Source organism: Mesocricetus auratus, unplaced genomic scaffold (genome assembly GCF_017639785.1).
Source record: "Mesocricetus auratus isolate SY011 unplaced genomic scaffold, BCM_Maur_2.0 Super-Scaffold_100004, whole genome shotgun sequence".
In the NCBI taxonomy this organism is placed as follows: Eukaryota; Metazoa; Chordata; class Mammalia; order Rodentia; family Cricetidae; genus Mesocricetus; species Mesocricetus auratus.
The window spans coordinates 59,676,925-59,696,604 of record NW_024429189.1 but is presented as its reverse complement, the minus strand read 5'-3'; the positions used below and the strand labels follow the sequence as shown (position 1 = coordinate 59,696,604).

General features: G+C 53.4%; 1 protein-coding gene across 17 annotated transcripts in view; it reads left to right on the top strand.

Annotated features, from left to right (window-relative positions):
• The window catches only part of Dgkz (diacylglycerol kinase zeta), a 41,765-nt gene that overhangs the window by 17,655 nt on the left and 4,430 nt on the right, over window positions 1–19,680 (top strand). For 6 of the 17 annotated variants that reach the window (XM_021231747.2, XM_013120906.3, XM_021231756.2 and 3 more), the window contains exons 2-20: window positions 11,948–12,056; window positions 12,314–12,409; window positions 12,666–12,743; window positions 14,726–14,782; window positions 15,065–15,133; window positions 16,092–16,163; window positions 16,253–16,369; window positions 16,448–16,519; window positions 16,780–16,875; window positions 17,093–17,175; window positions 17,274–17,334; window positions 17,421–17,534; window positions 17,620–17,760; window positions 18,218–18,296; window positions 18,452–18,507; window positions 18,628–18,690; window positions 18,783–18,856; window positions 18,938–19,049; window positions 19,377–19,576. In XM_021231747.2, the coding sequence (XP_021087406.1) occupies window positions 11,948–12,056; window positions 12,314–12,409; window positions 12,666–12,743; window positions 14,726–14,782; window positions 15,065–15,133; window positions 16,092–16,163; window positions 16,253–16,369; window positions 16,448–16,519; window positions 16,780–16,875; window positions 17,093–17,175; window positions 17,274–17,334; window positions 17,421–17,534; window positions 17,620–17,760; window positions 18,218–18,296; window positions 18,452–18,507; window positions 18,628–18,690; window positions 18,783–18,856; window positions 18,938–19,049; window positions 19,377–19,576 (1,749 nt within the window). Of the gene's footprint in view, window positions 1–10,428; window positions 11,655–11,947; window positions 12,057–12,313; window positions 12,410–12,665; window positions 12,744–14,725; window positions 14,783–15,064; window positions 15,134–16,091; window positions 16,164–16,252; window positions 16,370–16,447; window positions 16,520–16,779; window positions 16,876–17,092; window positions 17,176–17,273; window positions 17,335–17,420; window positions 17,535–17,619; window positions 17,761–18,217; window positions 18,297–18,451; window positions 18,508–18,627; window positions 18,691–18,782; window positions 18,857–18,937; window positions 19,050–19,376; window positions 19,577–19,680 lie in introns of those variants that run through there. The other 11 variants (XM_005064907.4, XM_005064910.4, XM_040745851.1 and 8 more) reach the window with 9 other exon arrangements.

The following is a 19,680-nucleotide window of genomic DNA, read 5'->3' as shown; positions in this document are numbered from 1 at the left end:
ATTGTTGAAACCAGACAGGGGAGACCAAGACAACACTGGGCAGCTGGCCACCCTCTCACAGCCTGTTTTAGTTTTGGGGGCGTTGGGGAATGAAGATGGGGGTTGAAACAAGGTCTCATTCTATAGCCCAAACCTGCCTGGAATCCATGGCTATCCTCCTGCTGTAGCTCTTGAGTGTTGAGATTAGAGACATGCACTACCACATGCAGCTCCTCTGGAAATCTTTTAAAGAGACCAAGACTCCTGTAAGCTGGCGCTAGGGTTTGTAAACAGGCGCTTGTGTTCACACAGTAGACACTTTACCAACTGAGTCATTTCTCCAGACTGTCTGTTTTTACTTGATTTGAATGGCGTGCCTTAGTTGGACATAGTGGTACATGGATGTAATCTTAGTCTTAGACCTTGGAGGCAGGGGCAGGAGGATACAGAGTTTGAGGTCAGCCTGGGCTACATAATGAATTCTAGGCTAGATAGCCAGACCATGTCTCAAAAAAAGGGGGGGAAAAGATAACATTGGGGGGGGTGTTGGTTTGTTTTGTTTTGTTGTGAACCTCTGTCTTTAACCTCCCAAGTGCCTAGGTATGAGCTGAACATTTTCAGTTTTTCATGGTTGCTTGTGCCCACCAGAGATTGCTTCTATGTGTGGCTCCCTGAGTGTCCCTCTCTACCAGTGTTCTGACCCTGGCCCTTGTCTCTTGACTTAGATAGATGTTACCAAATTGTCTTGCTAAGCATTATCCTAATTTTTAGGCCTCTGGAGGTATTTCCTTTCTTGAAAGGCTCATTAAACTGAGGAAATATTTACCACGAACACTTTCTCTTTCTAGCCCACAGCAATCCCTAGAGCCTCTGGAGCCCCAGTTATCAGATGGGAAGACTGAGGCTCAGACAGGTGAAGCACTTTATTTAGCCTGAGGTGGTAGAGCTGGTCAGAAACAGAACTCCAAACCTTTCCAAACACATGGTGGCTGCTGCCTTTGTTCTGGCAGAGTTCTTGCTTTAGCAGTAGGAAAAGCCCGGGTAGCAGTGGGCCTGGGAACCAGGCAGGGGTCTAGAAGCTGAGAGCTGATTCTGTGCTGTGTTGTTTTGTTTTTTGAGACAGGGTTTCTCTGTGTAACAATCCCGGCTGTCCTGGAACTCACTCTGTACACCAGGCTGCTTGAACTCACAGAGATCCTCCAGCTTCTGCCTCCCAAGTGCTGGGATTAAAGGCGTGCGCCACCACTGCCTGGCTTGCGAGCCGATTCTAAGCATTCTTTGACATTATAGTATAGGAGCCATTGCCCACTCCATGTTCTCAATGGCTTTCCTTATGAAACGCCAGACAGAGGGGCTGGAACCCACAGAGTCACAAGGTGAAGGCGGTGTGAGGTTAGGGGGACTGTGTTGGATATTTTGGACTGGGTAAGCGTGTTCAGAGGTTATGAGATGTTAAAATTTGAGTGTAACTAGGGGGTCCATCTCCAAGCAGATGGGCCATTGGAATTTGCTGCAGACACTAGAGAAGGCAATGGGTGCAACAAAGGCGCCCCACTGGGAGAGCTGGAGGAAGACACATCAGCATTGCTGTTGGGATCAGCCTCAGGGCTCAAAGCACAAGGTTTGTCTACCCAGTGCTAGCAGCAGGGCCTCAGGAGGAGCTGGGCAGCCAGCCTGAAGCCATCTGCTGTCAGCCTGACAAAGCTCAGGAGGGACCATTCAATAGCCCTCTCTTCACTCTTCAGACCATGCCCAACACTTGGGGATTACTAGTGATACAAGGCCTCAGGGTCTGTAGTCTTGTGGGGAATGTAGCCTTGCAGGTCAGTGCTGCTGACCCAAAAACCAGGAGAGGTTCTGAGTGTGGGAGCAGCTGACCCCCTCCCCTGGGAGATGGTCCTAGGGAACACTTCTGGCAGACACAGTGTCTGAGTCAACTCTTGAAGGTGAGAAGGAAGAGCAGAGTTTGAGGTCAGTATGCAGAGGATGTCCGATTTCCACTGTAGAGACTCCCGTTATAGGTGCCAGCCATAGAGGAATTTGTGTGCCAAAAGCAACCAGAAGTAGCAAACATGGCTTTTCACTGAAGCTCTGCCACTTAACAGCTATAGGCCTTGGGCTAGCCACTGAACTCCACTGTACCTCACTCCCTCATCTGTAATGTGAGGATAGACCATGGGGATGAATAGTGCCAACTGTTAATTCAGTCAGCATTAATAGGGTAGTATTTGCCTAACCTGGTATGGTAGTGATTGCCTGTAATCTCCAGCACTAGGGAGGTTGAGGCAGAAGGATCAGAAGTTCAAGGACATCCTGTGCTAAATGAGACACTGTCTCAAATAAATAAATCAATGATCAAGTGAAGTATGTATTTGTTAAACATATAAGAATAGGAAAATGGGCCAGAGAGATGGCTCAGAGGTTAAAGGTGCTTGCTCTCAAGCTGGTGACCAGAGTTTGAGCCTCAGAACACATACGATAGGAGAGAGCCATCTCCTGAAAGTTGTCCTCTGATCTTTACATGTGCATTGTAGCATGATGATGCATATGTGCCCACACACATTCAAGTGAGGGTCTGTGTGTGCTCACACACAGTACATGTTTTTTATTGTTTTCAAAGGAAAAGAAATGAGAGGGAAAGCTGTTGGTTGCAGGCCCAGGTCCTGTCGTTTGTCAGTGGGGAGCAGTCATGCATAAGTGAGTGCTTCCAAATGGTTCTGGGGGCAGCATGGGGCTGAAGAGGAGACTAAAGGAAACAGTTGGCCAGTTGTTGCTGCTTCTCAGGAGCCCAGCAGACCCTGAGGTGGGTGTTCTCTCAGAACATGAAGGAAGAGCTGGGGACATTTCACTAAGGAATTCAAGGTCTGGCCTAGCCCCCAAGCATCTGGGGGTCCCCTCCTCCCTTTGCTGTCTCTGTTTTAAGGAAAGCCACAGAGAATGTGGAGTAAGCCGTAGGCTCCCCAACCTGGAAAAGGGCCTCCAGGTGTCACTCACCGGATCTGGATCTCCCCAAGAGGAGAGGAGGTGGCCATTAAAACAAAGGCCAGTTACCATTCTCTTGTGCCCAAACAAAGAGAAGTGGCCTGGGCCTGTGGCCAGCCATTGGTGGGGAACGCAGGAGGAAGCGCTTCCCATCCTGAAGACTCTGACCCCTCCCCCACGGAATTCCCTATTCCTTCCTCCTGAGCTGATGCACAGTAAACATAGCCCCTGCCAGCCCTGTGCTGGGCATACCACACCCTGATATACTCACTGGGTCCCAGCCCCCAGGAGCTGGTTGCCTGGTGGAAGAATAAGGCACGGGGACCTGAGAAAATAGGCCTTCCCGGGTTTCTGTGGCTAGAGAACCAGACAGGTGGTCATCTGGAGTGGGATGGCTGGCTGGGCAGCTGTGAGCAGGTGGACTCTAGGTGGCAAGTGAGGAAGGCTGGCAGGGAGGTCAGTGTTCCAGGCAGAAGGTATGTCAGGTGCAGGGACACAGCACTGAAGGTTGGCTCCCTTATAGTTTCGGGTTAGTGCCATCGTGTAGGATCCACATCTGCCAGGCTGTGAGAATTCACTCTGAGTCAGTGGTTCTCTAAGTGTGGTACTGCAGACTGCGGAGAAAGCGATTGTCATAGGAACCCTTTCTGAGCTGCCCTGGTGTGCGCCTGTTCACTGTGCTGCTGTCAGCAGAGGCAGATAGGAAGCATTCAAGCCAGTAAGGCCCCTACTGTGTGCTAATGTTTCTCTAGAAAAAAGCTGAGAGAATTGGGCTGGGGAGATTGCTCACCCAACCTGCCTAAGTCCTAGATTTGATTCACAGCGCTCCATAAAGCAGGGGTGGTGGGCGGCACGGCTCTGTAGTCACAGCACTCAGAAGGTGGCCACATAGAGCTTTGAGGACAGTCTGAGCTGTGCGCGACTGGCTGAGAGAGTGATGGAAATTGGTGATTTTACATGCTGGATGCTGCAATCTAGCCTTGAGGAAGCTGAAACTGGAGGGTGATGTTTAAGACCAGCCTGAGATACACACAGATCCTTGTGTTTGTGTGGTTAGTATTTTGTGTGATGAAGTGGAGTTTAACTAAGTTACTTTTGTTGCCAGCCAAACTACAATGTGCTAAAACTCTCAGCTAAGTCCAGGCTGTGCTGTTAGTGGCTTGGTCATTCCCCTATTTTTGAGACTGGGTCTCTCTACTACATAGCCTTGACTGTCCTAGATGTCCTAGAACTCACTCTGTAGATCATGCTGGCTTAAACTTCTCAGAGCTCTGCCTGCCTCTGCCTCCTGAGTGCTGGCATTAAAGGTGTGGGCGTCTACATCCAGCCTGCCAGCCGCAACCTTTGTACTGAGCACCTGACAGAAAAACTAGTCAGACTCCAGACAGCTTTCCAAATATGAATGCGGTGAGCCTACACCTCAAAAACAGTGTCAACATTGGTGGCCAACAAGAAACTGGTGAGTTTTGAGAAGGACTCAGAATTTTGGAAACTTTGTATCTACCTTCTGCTGGAGGGAGGGGCTTCCTAGGACAGGAAACTGTTGAAAGCATGAAGATAGCAAAGGTGATGTTCTTTTGATGTTCTGTGAGGAAATGTGTCAACCTTTGGAAAGTCTGCATAGCTCAGTGTCACAGTATACACTGACACTTGCTGTTACAAAATGCATTCTAAAGCTGGGCAGCGGCTTTTAATGCCAGCACTCGGGAGGCAGAGGCAGGCAGAGCTATATAAGTTCGAGACCAGCCTCGTCTACAGAGCGAGTGCCAGGACAGGCTCCAAAGCTACACAGAGAAACCCTGTCTTAAAAAACAAACAATGCATTATAGCCCTGTAGCAGTGCAAATCTGTGTCCCTGCCTGTTCAAGAGGTTGAGGAGGATGTTCACTTGAACTTAGGAGTGCCAGACTAGCCAGAGATACCTAATGAGACCCCTATCTCAAAGACAGGTAACCCTTCACCCCCGAAAAAGAAAAACAAAACCTTACAAGACTTCAGGTTCAGCCACATAGTGGTGATGCACACCTTTAATCTCAGCACGTGGGAGGCAGAGGCAGGTGGATCTCTTAGATTTGATGAGCCTGCTCTACAGAGTGAGTCCCAGCTACACAGAGAAACCCTGTCTCAAAAAACCAAAAAGGAACAAAGAAAAGAAAGAAATACCACTTGTCATATTTTCAAGTGAGACCATAGAAGAATAGCCACAATTACCTGGAGCCTTGGTGTGCTCTCCGTCCCTTCTCTAGCTCCACATGGCAAGGTGAAGTGCATCCCCACATGTTCCTCCGCCAGAATAACCTGTGGTAACTCTGCAGGGGTGAATGCTTCATAGGAACCAGTGCTGTTTGAAAACCAGACGTTAGAGTTGCAGAACCATAAAACGAGCCAACAAGATGGTCAGCAAGTGAAGCACTCGCCTCCAGGTTGGACTGTTGGATTTGACCACCGGGACTCACATAGAGGAAGGCGACAACTGGCTCACGTGGTGTTGGCTCTGACGTCCACATACACTGTGGGACTCGCAAATACACACAAAACACATGTGCTTTTTAAAAGTTAAACGATGCCTTTGCACAGGTTCTTTATTGTGTTTTGTGCAATATTGTTTGTCCTCCCTCCCTCCCTCCCTCCCTTTCCCAGAGACAGGTTCTTCCTATATAGCCCTTGCTGACCTAGAACTCACCATGTAGACCAGGTTAGCCTTGAACTCAGAGATCTACCTACCTCTGCCTCCAGAGGTTTAATTTAAATTGTAGTTGGTTAGATGTTAGAAGGCCCCAGACAAAATTATTTTGGGAGTTTCAGTAATTTTTTTTTAAGAGTAGAAAGTGGTTCTGGAATCAGGAAGTTTGATAGCTGCCATTCCCTAGTGAGCATGGCAGGAACATGAGCTGGGGAGGCAGGTGTTGGCAGGCCAGGTTGTGACACCAGGTGACCTCCCCTAAATATTCTTTAGCTGGCGTGAACCCAGGCACTCAGAAAGACTCCTGGCCCCTTTGATAGGGCCAGAAGAGCCAGGCTGTGGCGGCCCAGCTCAGCTACTCCTGAGACAGGAGTCACAGGCTCCTGGGAGTCTGAGGTGTCCATCTGTTCAGCAGGGACAGTAAGCCTCCTGCACAGGGGAATTACCAGTCTCCTGGCTAATAATGCTGGTGAGAAAAGGCTGTCTAAGTTGTGAAACACTCCATAGATAATTATTTTGTAGTTGTCTTGTCTGGAACCACTATGCTTAGCTGCCTAAGACCCCATAAAAACTGTCCCATACAGAGCACAGTAAGTGATTGTCCCCCTTTCCTTAAAAGGGACCCCACTCCTACCCTTCTGTGTACCTTGTCTCCCTTTTCCAGACACGGTATGGGCTAGCCTGTTACTCTGGGAGAGTGCATTGATGCTGTCACTCTGCCTAGCTTGGGACTTGAGGAAGAGGTGCCAGGAGGCCAGGCTCCTGTGTCTGTTCGTGGCCACCGCCCACTCACCCACCGCCTGCCTGCCTGCTGTAGGGCCAGGAGCCACCACTGGGAGAGGAAGTGCAGTCGGTTACCAATTGGGCTATTTTCATAACGGCTGTCTCTGTCTCCGGCTTGAGGGAGGAGGGTGGGGAGGGGGAGGGGGCAGAGGAGCAGCCGCTGCAGCTAGCTCTCCAAACTAGGACTTGCTCAGTAGAGTCCGACAGCCAGAGCAACCTGGAGCAAGAGCCGAGGCGCCTGGGACCCCAGCCCCCCACCTGCTTGTCCACCTCTTGCCTGCTGCCTTGCCTTCCAGATCAGGTCAAAGGGGGACTCCCCTCTCTTCCTTACCTCCTGTTCTCTCCTACGACTGTCTGGGTGGATTTGGGAAGGGTAGATCAGGGTAGGCCCAGGTACTACCATCCCTAGATGAGGGCCTCCTCTGCCAGCCCTACCCCTATCTGTTAGAAAAGGAACAGGGCCTGGAGGGCCCACTAAGTCTGGGCAGAGTCTGAAATGGCTGATTGGCTATCAAGCCACACTCGTGTCCTCCAGTCCTGGCCCACCTGTTCTATGTGTGCTGTCCTTGTTTTGTTTGGGCAGAGTCTCTTTAGTGAGGACACTTGGTAAAGTCAGCACCCTGCCTAACCAGCTCAGGCAAGCCTAGGTGAGCAGGCTGCCCTCCCAGCCTTTTCTCCTTCCCCAAACCTGGGGTTGTAGGAGCTGAGCGACCAGGGGTGCCTTCTAGCAAGCAATCCCCCTGACCCAGGGGGGCCCTCTCTCTGGGACTTGTAGAGTACAGGTGCCCTACCCCAGGCCCAGCCTTCATGGGACAGAGGTCTGTGGGCCCTTCCCGTGGCATGACGTAGCCACTGTAGCAGGACCCATCTGGTGTCCTGTGCAGGTTCCTCTGGAGGCAGAGGATTCCCTGAGGACCAGCCTGTTGCCAAGTGCAGAGGGCACTCCCCTTGAGGAGCAGACACCCAGGTGCGTGTTGTTCCTCATGTGGTGAGTGGTGGCCTGGTACTCTTGCTTCCTTTCCTGGGCTCCCACCCCTGCTATGGGCAGAGACAAACCTCAGGAGGTGGCCCGACCATAGGCCCTGAGGTTCTTTCATCCCCAGGTCTGCCAAGTAGCACCGGCCTCTCCGTGCTTCGTCTCAGTGTCCCTTGTGCTGGCCTCTGAAGTTGGGGCATGTGACCCCATCTTGTGCATGGGAAAGTAGATTTGGAATGGCTAGGTGATCTGCTGAAGGGCGTGGTGGCAGATGCTAGGTTCTAAAGTTCTAAAGTTTGTATTTATTTACAAACATGTTTCATGTAGCCCTAGCTGACATTGAACTTGCTGTGTAGTCCAGGATGACTTTGCTGTGTAGTCTGCCTCTGCCTCCCAAGTACTGGGGATTACAAGGTCGCACCACTATACCAGGTTTTCCATCACCCCCTTCCTAGCTGGTGGCTGAGGAAGCCCTGGGGTCCATGAATCAATCCCATGGGTAACTCCTGCCTTAGCTTGGCGGCTGCAGGTCTGCTCAAGGGCGCATGGCCTGGTACCACCATGCCTGTCTCCATCATGGCATCCCCCTCTCTCCCATCGACTCTGTCCCGTCCGGATCCTGGGCATCAGGTGGAGATTAATGGGGTCCTCTGAGCCATCTTTTTTTTGTTTTGTTTGTTTGTTTTGTTTTGTTTTTCGAGACAGGGTTTCTCCATATTGCTTTGGAGGCCAACTCACAGAGATCCGACTGCCTCTGCTTCTGAAGTGCTGGGATTAAAGGCTTGCACCACTGTGCTGGGCTTTATTATTATTTCTATTTCTTTTTAAGACAGTTATATACTGTAGCCCAGACTAACACGGAATTCGCATGTAGCCTAGGTTGGCATCAAACTTACAGCAGTCTTCCTGTCTTAACCTCCCAAGTGCTGGGAAAATAGGCAGGAGCTGCCAGGCCCAGCCCAGCCTCGGCCTCTGATTAGATCCTGGAGAAGCCTCTGCAGAGATAGCAAGTGAGGAGTCAGGCCATCTTGGGCCAGTAGACCAAAGTTTCTATGGAGATGAGATGAACAGGAAACATGGGACCAGCAGGAGGGGCTGTGGGAGGCCAGTGTTGTTTGGGGATGGTAGTGTCTGGCAGGGGAGCTTGTCCTAAGATGCCAAAAATTCTTAACAGTCTTCTTAGACAAACAGGGAAACGGAGGCCCAGGGTGTGTGCTCATGCATTGACTTGGCTTTGTGCTCCACGGGGCGGCTGCACCCGGGCAGCTGAGGAAACCTTGTACAAGTGTGTCCTGGAGCACCCCGGCAGTGGGGTTCTGCAGTTGTGCGTGTAAGCTGCCGTATGTCCTAACAAGAGCTGCTTCCTTCATGCAGGTCTGGGACAGCAGGGAGGCCCAGCCTTTACCACTGCCCAGAGTGGTAAAGCACCTCCCCCACACCCACTGTGGCCTTTTGTTTTCTGGGTGACACTAGCATCAGGCGGTGTGATGTGTCCGGGTGACTAATCTCCTCCAGGCTGGGCAGCTGTCACAGTGGCCTGAGCAGAGTGATGGGGAAAGCTGACACCCTAGGGAGACCTGGCAAGTGAGGCAGCTAGACCTGCAGGCTCCTCTTCCTGGGGTAGAAAGTGGACCCTAACCCAAGTAGCCCTGGGCACAGGACCTGCACTTTGCCACTGGTTGGCTGTGTGACTCTGGGCATTCTCTTACCACTGTGAACCTCATCCTTCTTTGTATAATGAAGCTGTTGGTCCTGCCTCCCTCAGAGTCTGTGGTAGGATCAGTGAGGGGTAGAGGGTTTACCCCAGGCCTGCCACAGGGTAGGTGCTGGTAAATAGGATGAGTATTAATATTATGGGCCCTTTCTCTAACCCATCTGCCCTCCATCCCAGGGTCCAAGAGGACCTTGTACTCCACCCGCCCCTGGGGACAGGTCCTGGGTCTGCTCTATACTGTCTGCCTGTGGGCTTTGTGTATGCTACCCTTTTATGCCTTAGTTTCCTCATCAGGCACTGTGTGTGTGTGTGTGTGTGTGTGTGTGCGCGCGCTCGCGCGCACGCGCGCGCGTGCGCCCACGCACACGTAGTGGACTCAGGAAACGTTAGCTGGATGACCCTGACTTTGGGAGGAAACTGGCCCTCTTCTGCCAGTGTTTCTGGAACTCACCTCATGTCCAGTCCCGGTGTTGTTTTCCAGTACAGCTACCTCCCTGTTCACTGATTGCAGGAGTTGTCTCCTGGGCCCACTTCCTTCTCTGTCACACTCTATACTGTCCCTGAAGCTACCTGCCCAACCCATGGCAAGGATAGATGGAGGGTTGAGATCAGGGGCTACATAATCAGGTGGGACTAATGCCCCCCCCCCCCACTACCCTCTTTCTTGCCTGTTGATGGTTAAGAGCACCTCACCTCTGTTCTGGACTTCAGCCAGGCCCTCAGTGGGCAGAAATTGCCTGCCAACCTAGTAGTACTCCTTTATGCTGTAATTTGTTCCATGGCTGTGACTTGGAGCTACCAACCTCAGCTGACTGGGGGCTTCCTGCCATTCCTCAAGTATAGAAGAGATGTGAGCAGAGGAAGCTGATCCCAGTAGCCTGGGAAGGAGGATAGAACAGGGAAGTAGGTAAAAGAGAGAGCCTCTGGAGAGCTTGCATGGCCTGGCATACACACCGAGAATGGAGACCAAGGCCCCTGCCCTCGCCTCAAGATTAGAATTGAGTCTGAGGCTTCAAGCTTTGGAGTCCAGGGACAGTGTGACGCACTGTGTCCTTCTACAGGAAGGCTTAAGGAGTTTTCAGGCTTCACACCTTGGGCTGTCCATACTCTTCTGCTCTTCAGAAAGGTGAATGATGAGACGGAGCCACTCAGTACCAGGAAGTTCTTAGAGATGTGTACACATGGCATACAGAATTCAGAAGGCTTTTCTTGTAGCCTAAGCCTCTTACTGCATCCCCAAGTTAAGACAAGAGCACTCTTTCCTGGGTGGGTGGGTGGGTGGGTGGGTGGGTGGGTATGCCTTTCCAACTCTCTAAAGCCTGGTTTCCCAGTGTCTGAACCCAGGTTGGGACTGAGTATAGGGATCCTATCAGGACTGAGGTCCTTTGCGGAGAAGCCTGAGTCTGTCTGTCTGTCTGTCTGTCTGTTTTTGTTTGCTTAGTTGCACTGTATCCCAAGAGAGGAACCCAACCTGTTGCTTCTGGGGCAAAAGGGAGTTCAGATGAGAGAGAAAGGCTCCAGGGTCCTGTGGTCTAACCTAGGCAGAGTCTGGTTCCCAGATAGCTCTTTGTTTTCATTTCTGGCAAAGTCTCTGTAGGTTGTAGTCCCTAGGCAGATAAATCCCCATCTCCTGAAAACTCCTGGGTTAGAATTTGGGAAATTCTAGCTGGGAACAGTGTCTGCTCTCCAGTAGCTGTAAGCCTGGGCTTGCCGCTCTTCCTGGTACCTGCAAGCACTTTAGTGGAGATCAGAGTGCCCTCTCCCTAGCACCTAAGTGCGCCTTCTTTGCTCAGCTCCTGACACTCCGAGTCTGTGTGCCCAACAGCCCCTGGCATGGAGACCTTCTTTAGGAGGCATTTCCAGCGGAAGGCACCAGGTCCCGGAGAGAGGCTGCAGCGGTCCAGTGGTGTGGGGCTGCCCACAGGCAAGGCTCGACGCCGCTCCCCTGCAGGGCAGGCCTCCTCCTCCCTGGCCCAGAGGCGCCGCTCCAGTGCACAGCTCCAGGGCTGTTTCCCCAGTTGCGGTGTGGGCACCCAGAGGGCCAGCCGCAGGCGCTCCAGCACTGCACCCCCTACCCGCAATCCCCGCTTCGTGGTGGATATGGTGCCCACCCTACAGCCTGCCACTGTTGGGGCCCAGCTTCTGGGGGCACCCCTGCTATTGGCTGGGCTCGTGGGCATGAAGGAGGAGGTGGAGGGAGATACCAAACCAGGCACCGGGACACCAAGGTCCTCCTCACACCAGGGCACCTGGCCGTTGCTTCCCATGCCCCTCTGCCTGCGCAGAGCCTCCTCCCATCTGCTTCCTGCTGATGTGGTATATGGCCATACTCTTTGGGGCCTGCATGGGCACTATCGTCGCCTCAGCCAGCGGTGGCCCTCAGGCCAGCACCCAGGTCTTGGGAGCCGAAGCCAGAGAGCCTCGGGCACTACAGCAGGCCCCATGGTACCTGCCCGCATGCACCCACTGTCTCGCAGACGCCAGGTAGCTCTAAGGCGGAAGTCAGCTGGACCCCAGCCCTGGAACACCCTGCTTATGTAGGTATAGCAGCGGTCAGTAGGGCGTGTGCTGTAGCTTCCTTGGGGCCTGGCTCAGAGTGAGGACTTTGAAGCTCTGCCTAGCCTGGGGGTGGCCCACTTGGAAGAAGCTCTGGGTATCACGTGGAGAAATGGCCTGAAGAGCCTCGGGGCAGCTAAGCCCCTGTGGGCTTCTCTATCTTGTACTTTGTGGGAGTCTCGGGAGGCAGCTTTTCTGGGTAGCGGGGAAGGAAGTAGCGTCTGTCAGCAAGCTCCCAGAGGCCCTGGACCTTCAGTCATCCTCCTTTCTGTAGGAAAGCCATCACCAAGTCAGGCCTCCAGCACCTGGCACCCCCTCCTCCCACGCCTGGGGCCCCGTGTGGTGAATCTGAGCGGCAGATCCGGAGCACGGTGGACTGGAGTGTGAGTATCTGTACTAGGCAGGGCAGGAAGCTCGAACACTACTCAGGGCCCAGGGCTTATGGGCAACTGGGAGAGAAGCCCACATGTCTGGGCAGACTTCCAAGGGGGAGGCAGCAGCCTTTGAGCCAGGCTTAAAGCAGTTTGGAAAAGGAGAGGAAAGATTGTGGGGGCTTATAGCAGACTTTGTCTTGGGAGGTGGATGATGGGTAGGGTTGGGCCAGCAGTTAAGCACTAAGCCTGCTCATCCCATGGGTTAGGAGTCAGCAGCGTATGGGGAGCACATCTGGTTTGAGACTAACGTGTCGGGTGACTTCTGCTATGTCGGGGAGCAGTACTGCGTAGCTAAGATGCTGGTGAGTGATCTTGGTGGGACCTGCTGCCCCCTGGTGGTGTAGACCTGCAAGGCAACAGCTGCAGCCCTTGGTAGGCACTGCTCTCACCTGGTTGCACTTGCTGTGGGCTGCCCCAGGGGGAGGGGGAGGGGTTGTCTGATGACAGGTGCTGGGACTGGAATCCCCATACATAGAACATACTCTCTGCTTGCCCTGAGGTGGCATCTAGGGTGGAGTTTCCTGGTGCCTCAGGGCCTCCCCTCTTTCTGTCCTGCAGCAGAAGTCAGTGCCCAGAAGAAAGTGTGCAGCCTGTAAGATTGTGGTACACACCCCATGCATCGAACAGCTGGAGAAGGTACGTGTAGCTGCTCAGCCTCTTGTGCCCTCCTCTTGGGATACCGAAGCTTTCTTGATAGACACACATGTGTCTCCATGCACATCCGTGTTACACAAGCACAGCTTGCCAGGAAAGACCCAGCAAGCACAGTAGCGAAGCCCCTGGGTCAGATGCTGCATTTAACCCTGCCTCTCCCCGTTTGTTAGCTTTTGTACCTTACTCTGTAGAACGAGCATGGCCTAGAAGTGAGGTTCATTGAATATTACCTAATGGTGGTGGCCAGTGTGCCGTTTTACTGCCTAACATCCAGAAGAGCCATTGGGGGCTGGGGCAGTTGTAATGCCCTAGCTTCAGTCTCCAGTTCCAGAAAATAAAAACACAACAGCTGGGCTGGAGAGATGGCTCAGCGGTTAAGAGCACTGACTGCTCTTCTAGAGGACCCAGGTTCAGTTCCCAGTACCCACATGGCAGCTCACAACTGGCTGACTCCAGGGTCTAGCACACTCACACAGAGATACATGCAGGCAAAACACCAATGCACATAAAATAAAAATAAATTATTTTTTAAAACCACAACTGTCAAACTTGCGAATGCTCAGCTCATCTGTGACTGGGTCCATTTGTGTAAATGCTGCCTCTGTAAAGATATTTCCCAAGACCATTTTCCAAGCAAGCATGTCTTTTTTTTTTTTTTTCCGAGATAGGGTTTCTCTGGTTTTTTTTTTTTTTTTTTTTTTTTTTGGTTTTTCCAGACAGGGTTTCTCTGTAGCTTTGGAGGCTGTCCTGGAACTCGCTCTGTAGACCAGGCTGGCCTCGAACTCACAGAGATCCGCCTGCCTCTGCCTCCCGAGTGCTGGGATTAAAGGCGTGCGCCACCAACGCCCGGTTTCTCTGTATTGTTTTAGAGGCTGTCCTGGAACTCGCTCTGTAGACCAGGCTAGCCTCGAACTCACAGAGATCCACCTGCCTCTGCCTCCAGAGTGCTGGGATTAAAGGCGTGCGCCACCAATGCCCAGCCCAAGCATGTCTTTGGAAAAGGGGAATGTCAGGCCAGGTACCGTCAAGACAGGGACTGGGCCTGGTATGGAAGGTACAAACTCTTGTTTTCAAAGTCCAGGCCGTCATGTGACAAAGTCTTTAAGAACAGAAATGCCCCCAGCAAGGCTAGTTTGGGCTGATTTCTCCAGTCCCTGAGTTATACAGTGAGGCTTTCCTGTGACTCTTCTGAGACTGAAGCAGACACTGTTGGGGAAAGAAAAGTAGGAATGTATCCCTGGCTGGGCATAGTGTGGCATGCCTGTAATCCCAGCATTTGGAAGGCAACATTCTCTTCAAGTTCAGAGCCAGTCTGGTTTACGTAGAGTTCCAGGACAGTCAGGGCTGAGTGTGAGAGTGTGTGTGTGTGTGTGTGTGTGTGTGTGTGTGTGTGTGTGTGTGTGTGTGTGTGTGTGTGTGAGAGAGAGAGAGAGAGAGAGAGAGAGAGAGAGAGAGAGAGAGAGAGAGAGAGAGAGAGAGAGAGAGAGGAGGGAGAGGAGGGAGAGGGAGGAGAGGAGGGAGAGGGAGGAGGAGAGAGGAAGAGAAGGAGAGGGAGGGAGAGGGAGAGAGAAGGAAAATACAGCCCCATCATGGAAGGTGACCATGAACCTGGGTTTAGCACATTGGCTGAGGGACTCCAGGGGTCAGACTGTACAGCCACAGGGAGGATTGGTTCCTGCCTTCACTTGACCTGGGAATGCTGGAGGGTGAGAAGTAAGTAAGTAAGATGGGCAAACAGTGCCCCCACAGCGTAAGGAGTCCCACCCCCACCCTAGCGTCTCCATCCCTGAGTCCTAAATAAAAGAAAACAAGAAGAGGAAAGACCACTTCTGAGATGGGCACCCCTGCTCCAAGGTGCTCCTGGGATGACTTGGGACTCGACTTGCCTGTGAGCTTGACTCTAGGTGACCTTGTCCAAAAAAAAAAGGCTGTGACGTTTTTCTGATCACTGCAATATTTCACAGATCAATTTTCGCTGTAAGCCATCCTTCCGTGAATCAGGCTCCAGGAACGTCCGTGAGGTAAGAGTGCAGGACAGCAGTGAGCAGGGAGGCCCAGGCTCCTGAAGTCCTGGGGAGTGCCACCAGGGGGTTCAGCTTCTGGGCTAAGGTTTTGGGGTTACCCAGAGAGAAAGTCAGCTGTCCTGACTGCAGAGGGGTAGGGTTCAGCCTTCCCTCAGACCGTGGAGAAAAGTCTTCAGTCCCTTTATCTGCCTACACGGTTATGAGAGGGCTTCTTGTAGACTTAGAGTGAGTTCAGGGCTGTACCTGTGTAGCCCCTCACTCCTTTCTCCCCTCCCCCAGCCAACCTTCGTAAGACACCACTGGGTCCACAGGCGGCGCCAGGATGGCAAGTGTCGGCACTGTGGGAAGGTAAGAGCGCTGTCTGAGGGCACCAGCTACATGCTGCCCGCTGGCCCTGTGTATTCAGTGGGACACTGACAATAGCTCCAGAGCGAAGTCTCGGGTGTTTGCCTGTGAGTTAAGCAAAGGAGGGAAGATGATTTTCTTCTGATGTGGGGTATCTGACCTTTGAACTTGCAAGAGACCCTTTGAGAACTGTATTGACTTCTCACTAATTAATTCAGTAGTTTCTTTCTTTCTTTTTTTTTTTTTTTCTTTTTCTTTTTTTGGTTTTACGAGACAGGGTTTCTCTGTATTGTTTTGGAGGCTGTCTGTCCAGCCCGGCCTCGAACTCACAGAGATCTGCCTGCCTCTGCCTCCCGAGTGCTGGGATTAAAGTCATGCGCCACCACCGCCCAGCCCCGTAGTTTCTTGGGAGCTGTTGTGTTTGACATCCTGAGCTAGGCAGCAGTCGCTCTGCCTCCTGAGGACAGTGACTTGTGGCCTGACTGCTGGGGACATCTTCCCCACACAACACTGTTGCTCACCCACTGCTGATCGCTTCTCTGTCTCCCTCAGTAAGACAGGCTCTCAAGAATGCGGGCTCATCCCGCTTTTGAGAATGCTTCACGGACAGGGCACAGATACGATGGTTCAGTAAGGAGGCAGCACAGAACTTTCATGAGGCCTGTCTAGGTCAGGGGGCAGGGAGGAAGCCTGAGTTAGGCAGATCTCCAGAGTACACTCGCAGCACTCTGCAGTCAGCTGAAGTTCTTGTGGGCTCTTTGCCAGGCTTCCCTGCTCTGCCCTTAGGCCTTATTTTATATTTTGAAGTTTTGGGGTGTGCGTGCGTGCGTGCGTGCGTGCGTGCGTGCGTGTGTGTGTGTGTGTGTGTGTGTACGCACACATGCACATTTTCCTGGGTTGGGAGGGGTTGGGGGCAGCAGCATAGCCACCTTGTGCCCTAGTCACCGTGTCCCACCCACAGGGCTTCCAGCAGAAGTTCACCTTCCACAGCAAGGAGATCGTAGCCATCAGTTGCTCCTGGTGCAAGCAGGCTGTAAGTGGCCTCTGTGCCTGTGCTGGGCTTCTGGTGGGTCCCCAGTCTCATCCTGGCCTGGCTCAGCCTTGCTAATGACTATCTTCCAGTACCACAGCAAGGTGTCCTGCTTCATGCTGCAGCAGATTGAGGAGCCCTGCTCCCTGGGGGTGCATGCAGCTGTGGTTGTCCCCCCCACGTGGATCCTACGGGCCCGGAGGCCCCAGGTGAGTCCTTTACTCTTAGTGCCTCTCCCCATGGGACCCTCCCTTCCCATGTCACCCACACGCCTGATTCCTTTGCAGAATACCCTCAAGGCCAGCAAGAAGAAAAAGAGAGCATCCTTCAAGAGGAGATCTAGCAAGAAAGGACCCGAGGTTAGACCTGGGCTGGGGTGATTGGGCCCAGGAACTAGAGAGGGGAATCTTTCTCTCTCCAGGACCTTTGGACCATACTGCCAGTTTAGCCTGGCTCAGGTTGGGCTCTAGGGGTCTGAGGAGGTGGGAGATCAACTTAATGAAGTTGTGGACAGGGCCATGTCGGGTCTGCTACATGAGGGTGTGCTCACTTGTGGCAGGGGCTGTTAAGTTTGGCTCTCCAGGACAGGAAAGCACCTTACAGGCTTTCTGTCCCCCAGGAAGGCCGCTGGAGACCCTTCATCATCAGGCCCACCCCGTCCCCCCTCATGAAACCCCTGCTGGTGTTTGTGAACCCTAAGAGTGGGGGCAACCAGGTAAGCATGAGCTTTCTACCCACGAGCCACGGGTGAGGAGGTAGCCGGTGCTACCCACGGGCCTACAGTTGTTGTCAGCCACCATCTGGGCCTTCACCTGAGAGGACACGGTCTCACCTCACCATTTATTATGTTAGTTCCACAACCTTATCCCCTCTCTGTGCCCTGACCCCCGTTCCTTCATACCTCCCTCATTGTCCCTCGACTGTTCCTGCAGGGCGCTAAGATCATCCAGTCTTTCCTGTGGTATCTGAATCCTCGACAAGTCTTTGACCTGAGCCAGGGGGGACCCAGGGAGGCGTAAGTTCTCCAGCAGGTTCTCTGAGACACTAGGGGCTTGCCTCGTTCTAGCTGTGTCACATGTCTCCTGACTTTGTTCCTGTCCTCCCCTGGCCTAGGCTGGAAATGTACCGCAAAGTGCATAATTTGAGGATTCTGGCTTGCGGGGGTGATGGAACGGTGAGTTCTGAGGGTGTGTCTCGGGCTTGACGCACTACTCCCCCACCTGGGGCCTGACTGACCCACTTTGCTCTGCCCTCCTCCAGGTTGGCTGGATTCTCTCCACCCTGGACCAGCTGCGCTTAAAACCACCGCCCCCTGTGGCCATCCTGCCCCTGGGTACTGGCAATGACCTGGCCCGCACTCTCAACTGGGGTGGGGTAAGTGCCCTTCAGAACAGGGATGCCGGGAGGAAGGGCATCCTTGGACCACAGGGAAAGCTCAGTTTCAGCCTCCTCCTACCAGGGTTACACAGATGAACCTGTGTCAAAGATCCTTTCCCATGTAGAGGAGGGGAATGTGGTACAGCTGGACCGCTGGGATCTCCGAGCGGAGCCCAACCCTGAGGCCGGACCCGAGGAGCGAGATGACGGAGCCACTGACCGGGTAGGTCAGCCAGGGCTTGGGCGGGTTCTCAAGGACCTGGCTGGACAACTGCTACCTGGTTCTGGGCAGCTGAATCCCCAGGTTTTCACATTCCAGCCTCTTTCTGTCCCAGGAGCATACTGGTAACATTACCAGGTGGTTTCTTACTCAGCCTCCTGGCGCATGCTAAGTGAAGGCGGCCTCCAGCATGCCCGGCTCTGCCCTAAGTCCCTATTCCTGGGGTTGGTGCAGTATATGGCATGTGGGGATACAGTGTTGTAAGGGCCCAGCAGATCCTCCAAGGAGCTGCCCTCCCCTTTCAAAGCTGGAAGAGTAGGGCCTCCCAAGCAGTGCTGCAGGGGTGGATGGGGAAACACATTGTTTACTTGCCTTTAAAAGTAGATGGCCTGAGTAAGGGCCTTGGGAAGAGCTGACACCCAAGTCACCTCCTCATTTCTACACCTTGACATTTTTCTAGCTGCCCCTGGATGTCTTCAACAACTACTTCAGTCTGGGCTTTGATGCCCATGTCACCCTGGAGTTTCATGAGTCTCGAGGTTAGCATCCTCCTACTAAAGGATCCTTGGGAGGCCAGGGCAAGAGTATCCCAAGGAGGGCCAGACCTTCCTCCCTTAGTCTTCTTCCCCACCCTAGCCTGCTGGGAAGCAAGACCAGCAGGTCGACTGACATCACCACCCCCTGTTTCTACTAGAAGCCAACCCAGAGAAGTTCAACAGCCGTTTCCGGAATAAGATGTTCTATGCTGGGGTGAGTCTGGGGCCAGCCAGCCTCCAGCCCACTGTGTGCAGTTCACAGGAGCCCCGTGACACAGTGGTGAGGGAAGACCCCTGTCACAAGTTGATGACAGACACCTTCTGTCTCCTACAGACGGCCTTCTCTGACTTCCTGATGGGCAGCTCCAAGGACTTAGCCAAGCACATCCGAGTAGTGGTGAGGAGGGCTGACTGACACAGCGGAGGGCCCAGTAGGAGGGAGGCCATCCGGGTACGTGTGTTCTCCAACCCTCCCTGTCCTGTGTCCAGTGTGATGGAATGGACCTAACCCCCAAGATCCAGGACCTGAAGCCGCAGTGCATCGTCTTTCTCAACATCCCCAGGTGAGGAAGCTGGGCTCCGTGGGCTCTGCTGTCCCACCCTGCTGAGTCCATGCCAGAGCCCATCTATTGCCCTCCTGGTAGGTACTGTGCAGGCACCATGCCCTGGGGCCACCCTGGGGAGCACCATGACTTCGAGCCTCAGCGGCATGATGACGGCTACCTCGAGGTCATCGGCTTCACCATGACATCCTTGGTGAGTTGGTCCTAGTCCCAAACTGTCTCTGTCCTTCCCTTCACGAGCCGTGGTAGAGTGGTCACCTAGGCACCTTTCTCGGCCTAAGGCTCCATGCCCTCTGTTTCCTAGCTGGACAGTGACTCTCAGCCTCCTTCCTCAGGATGTAGCTGAGGGCGTTTTTACTTCCCATCTGATGCGGGAATCGTCAGTGCCTCTGTCTTGTCCATCCATTCTGCCTTCTGTCTGGGGTTCCCTCTTGTGCTATCCATAACCTCACCAGAGCATCGCTGGGAAGAGCAGAGCTTGCCCCTCCCACCGCCTGACCTGAGCGTTCTGTGCCCACAGGCGGCGCTGCAGGTGGGTGGTCACGGCGAGCGGCTCACCCAGTGCCGAGAAGTGCTGCTCACCACGGCCAAGGCCATCCCTGTGCAGGTGGACGGTGAACCCTGCAAGCTTGCAGCGTCACGCATTCGAATTGCCCTTCGCAACCAGGCCACCATGGTGCAGAAGGCCAAGCGCCGGAGCGCCGCCCCACTGCACAGCGAGTAGGTCCTGCGTTAGCCATCACGGGCTGGGGGCCTGGGGTCAGGCGCCGCTTTACTTGAGTTTTGGTTTCCTGACCGGCAAAGGGGAACTTGTAGATGAGAGA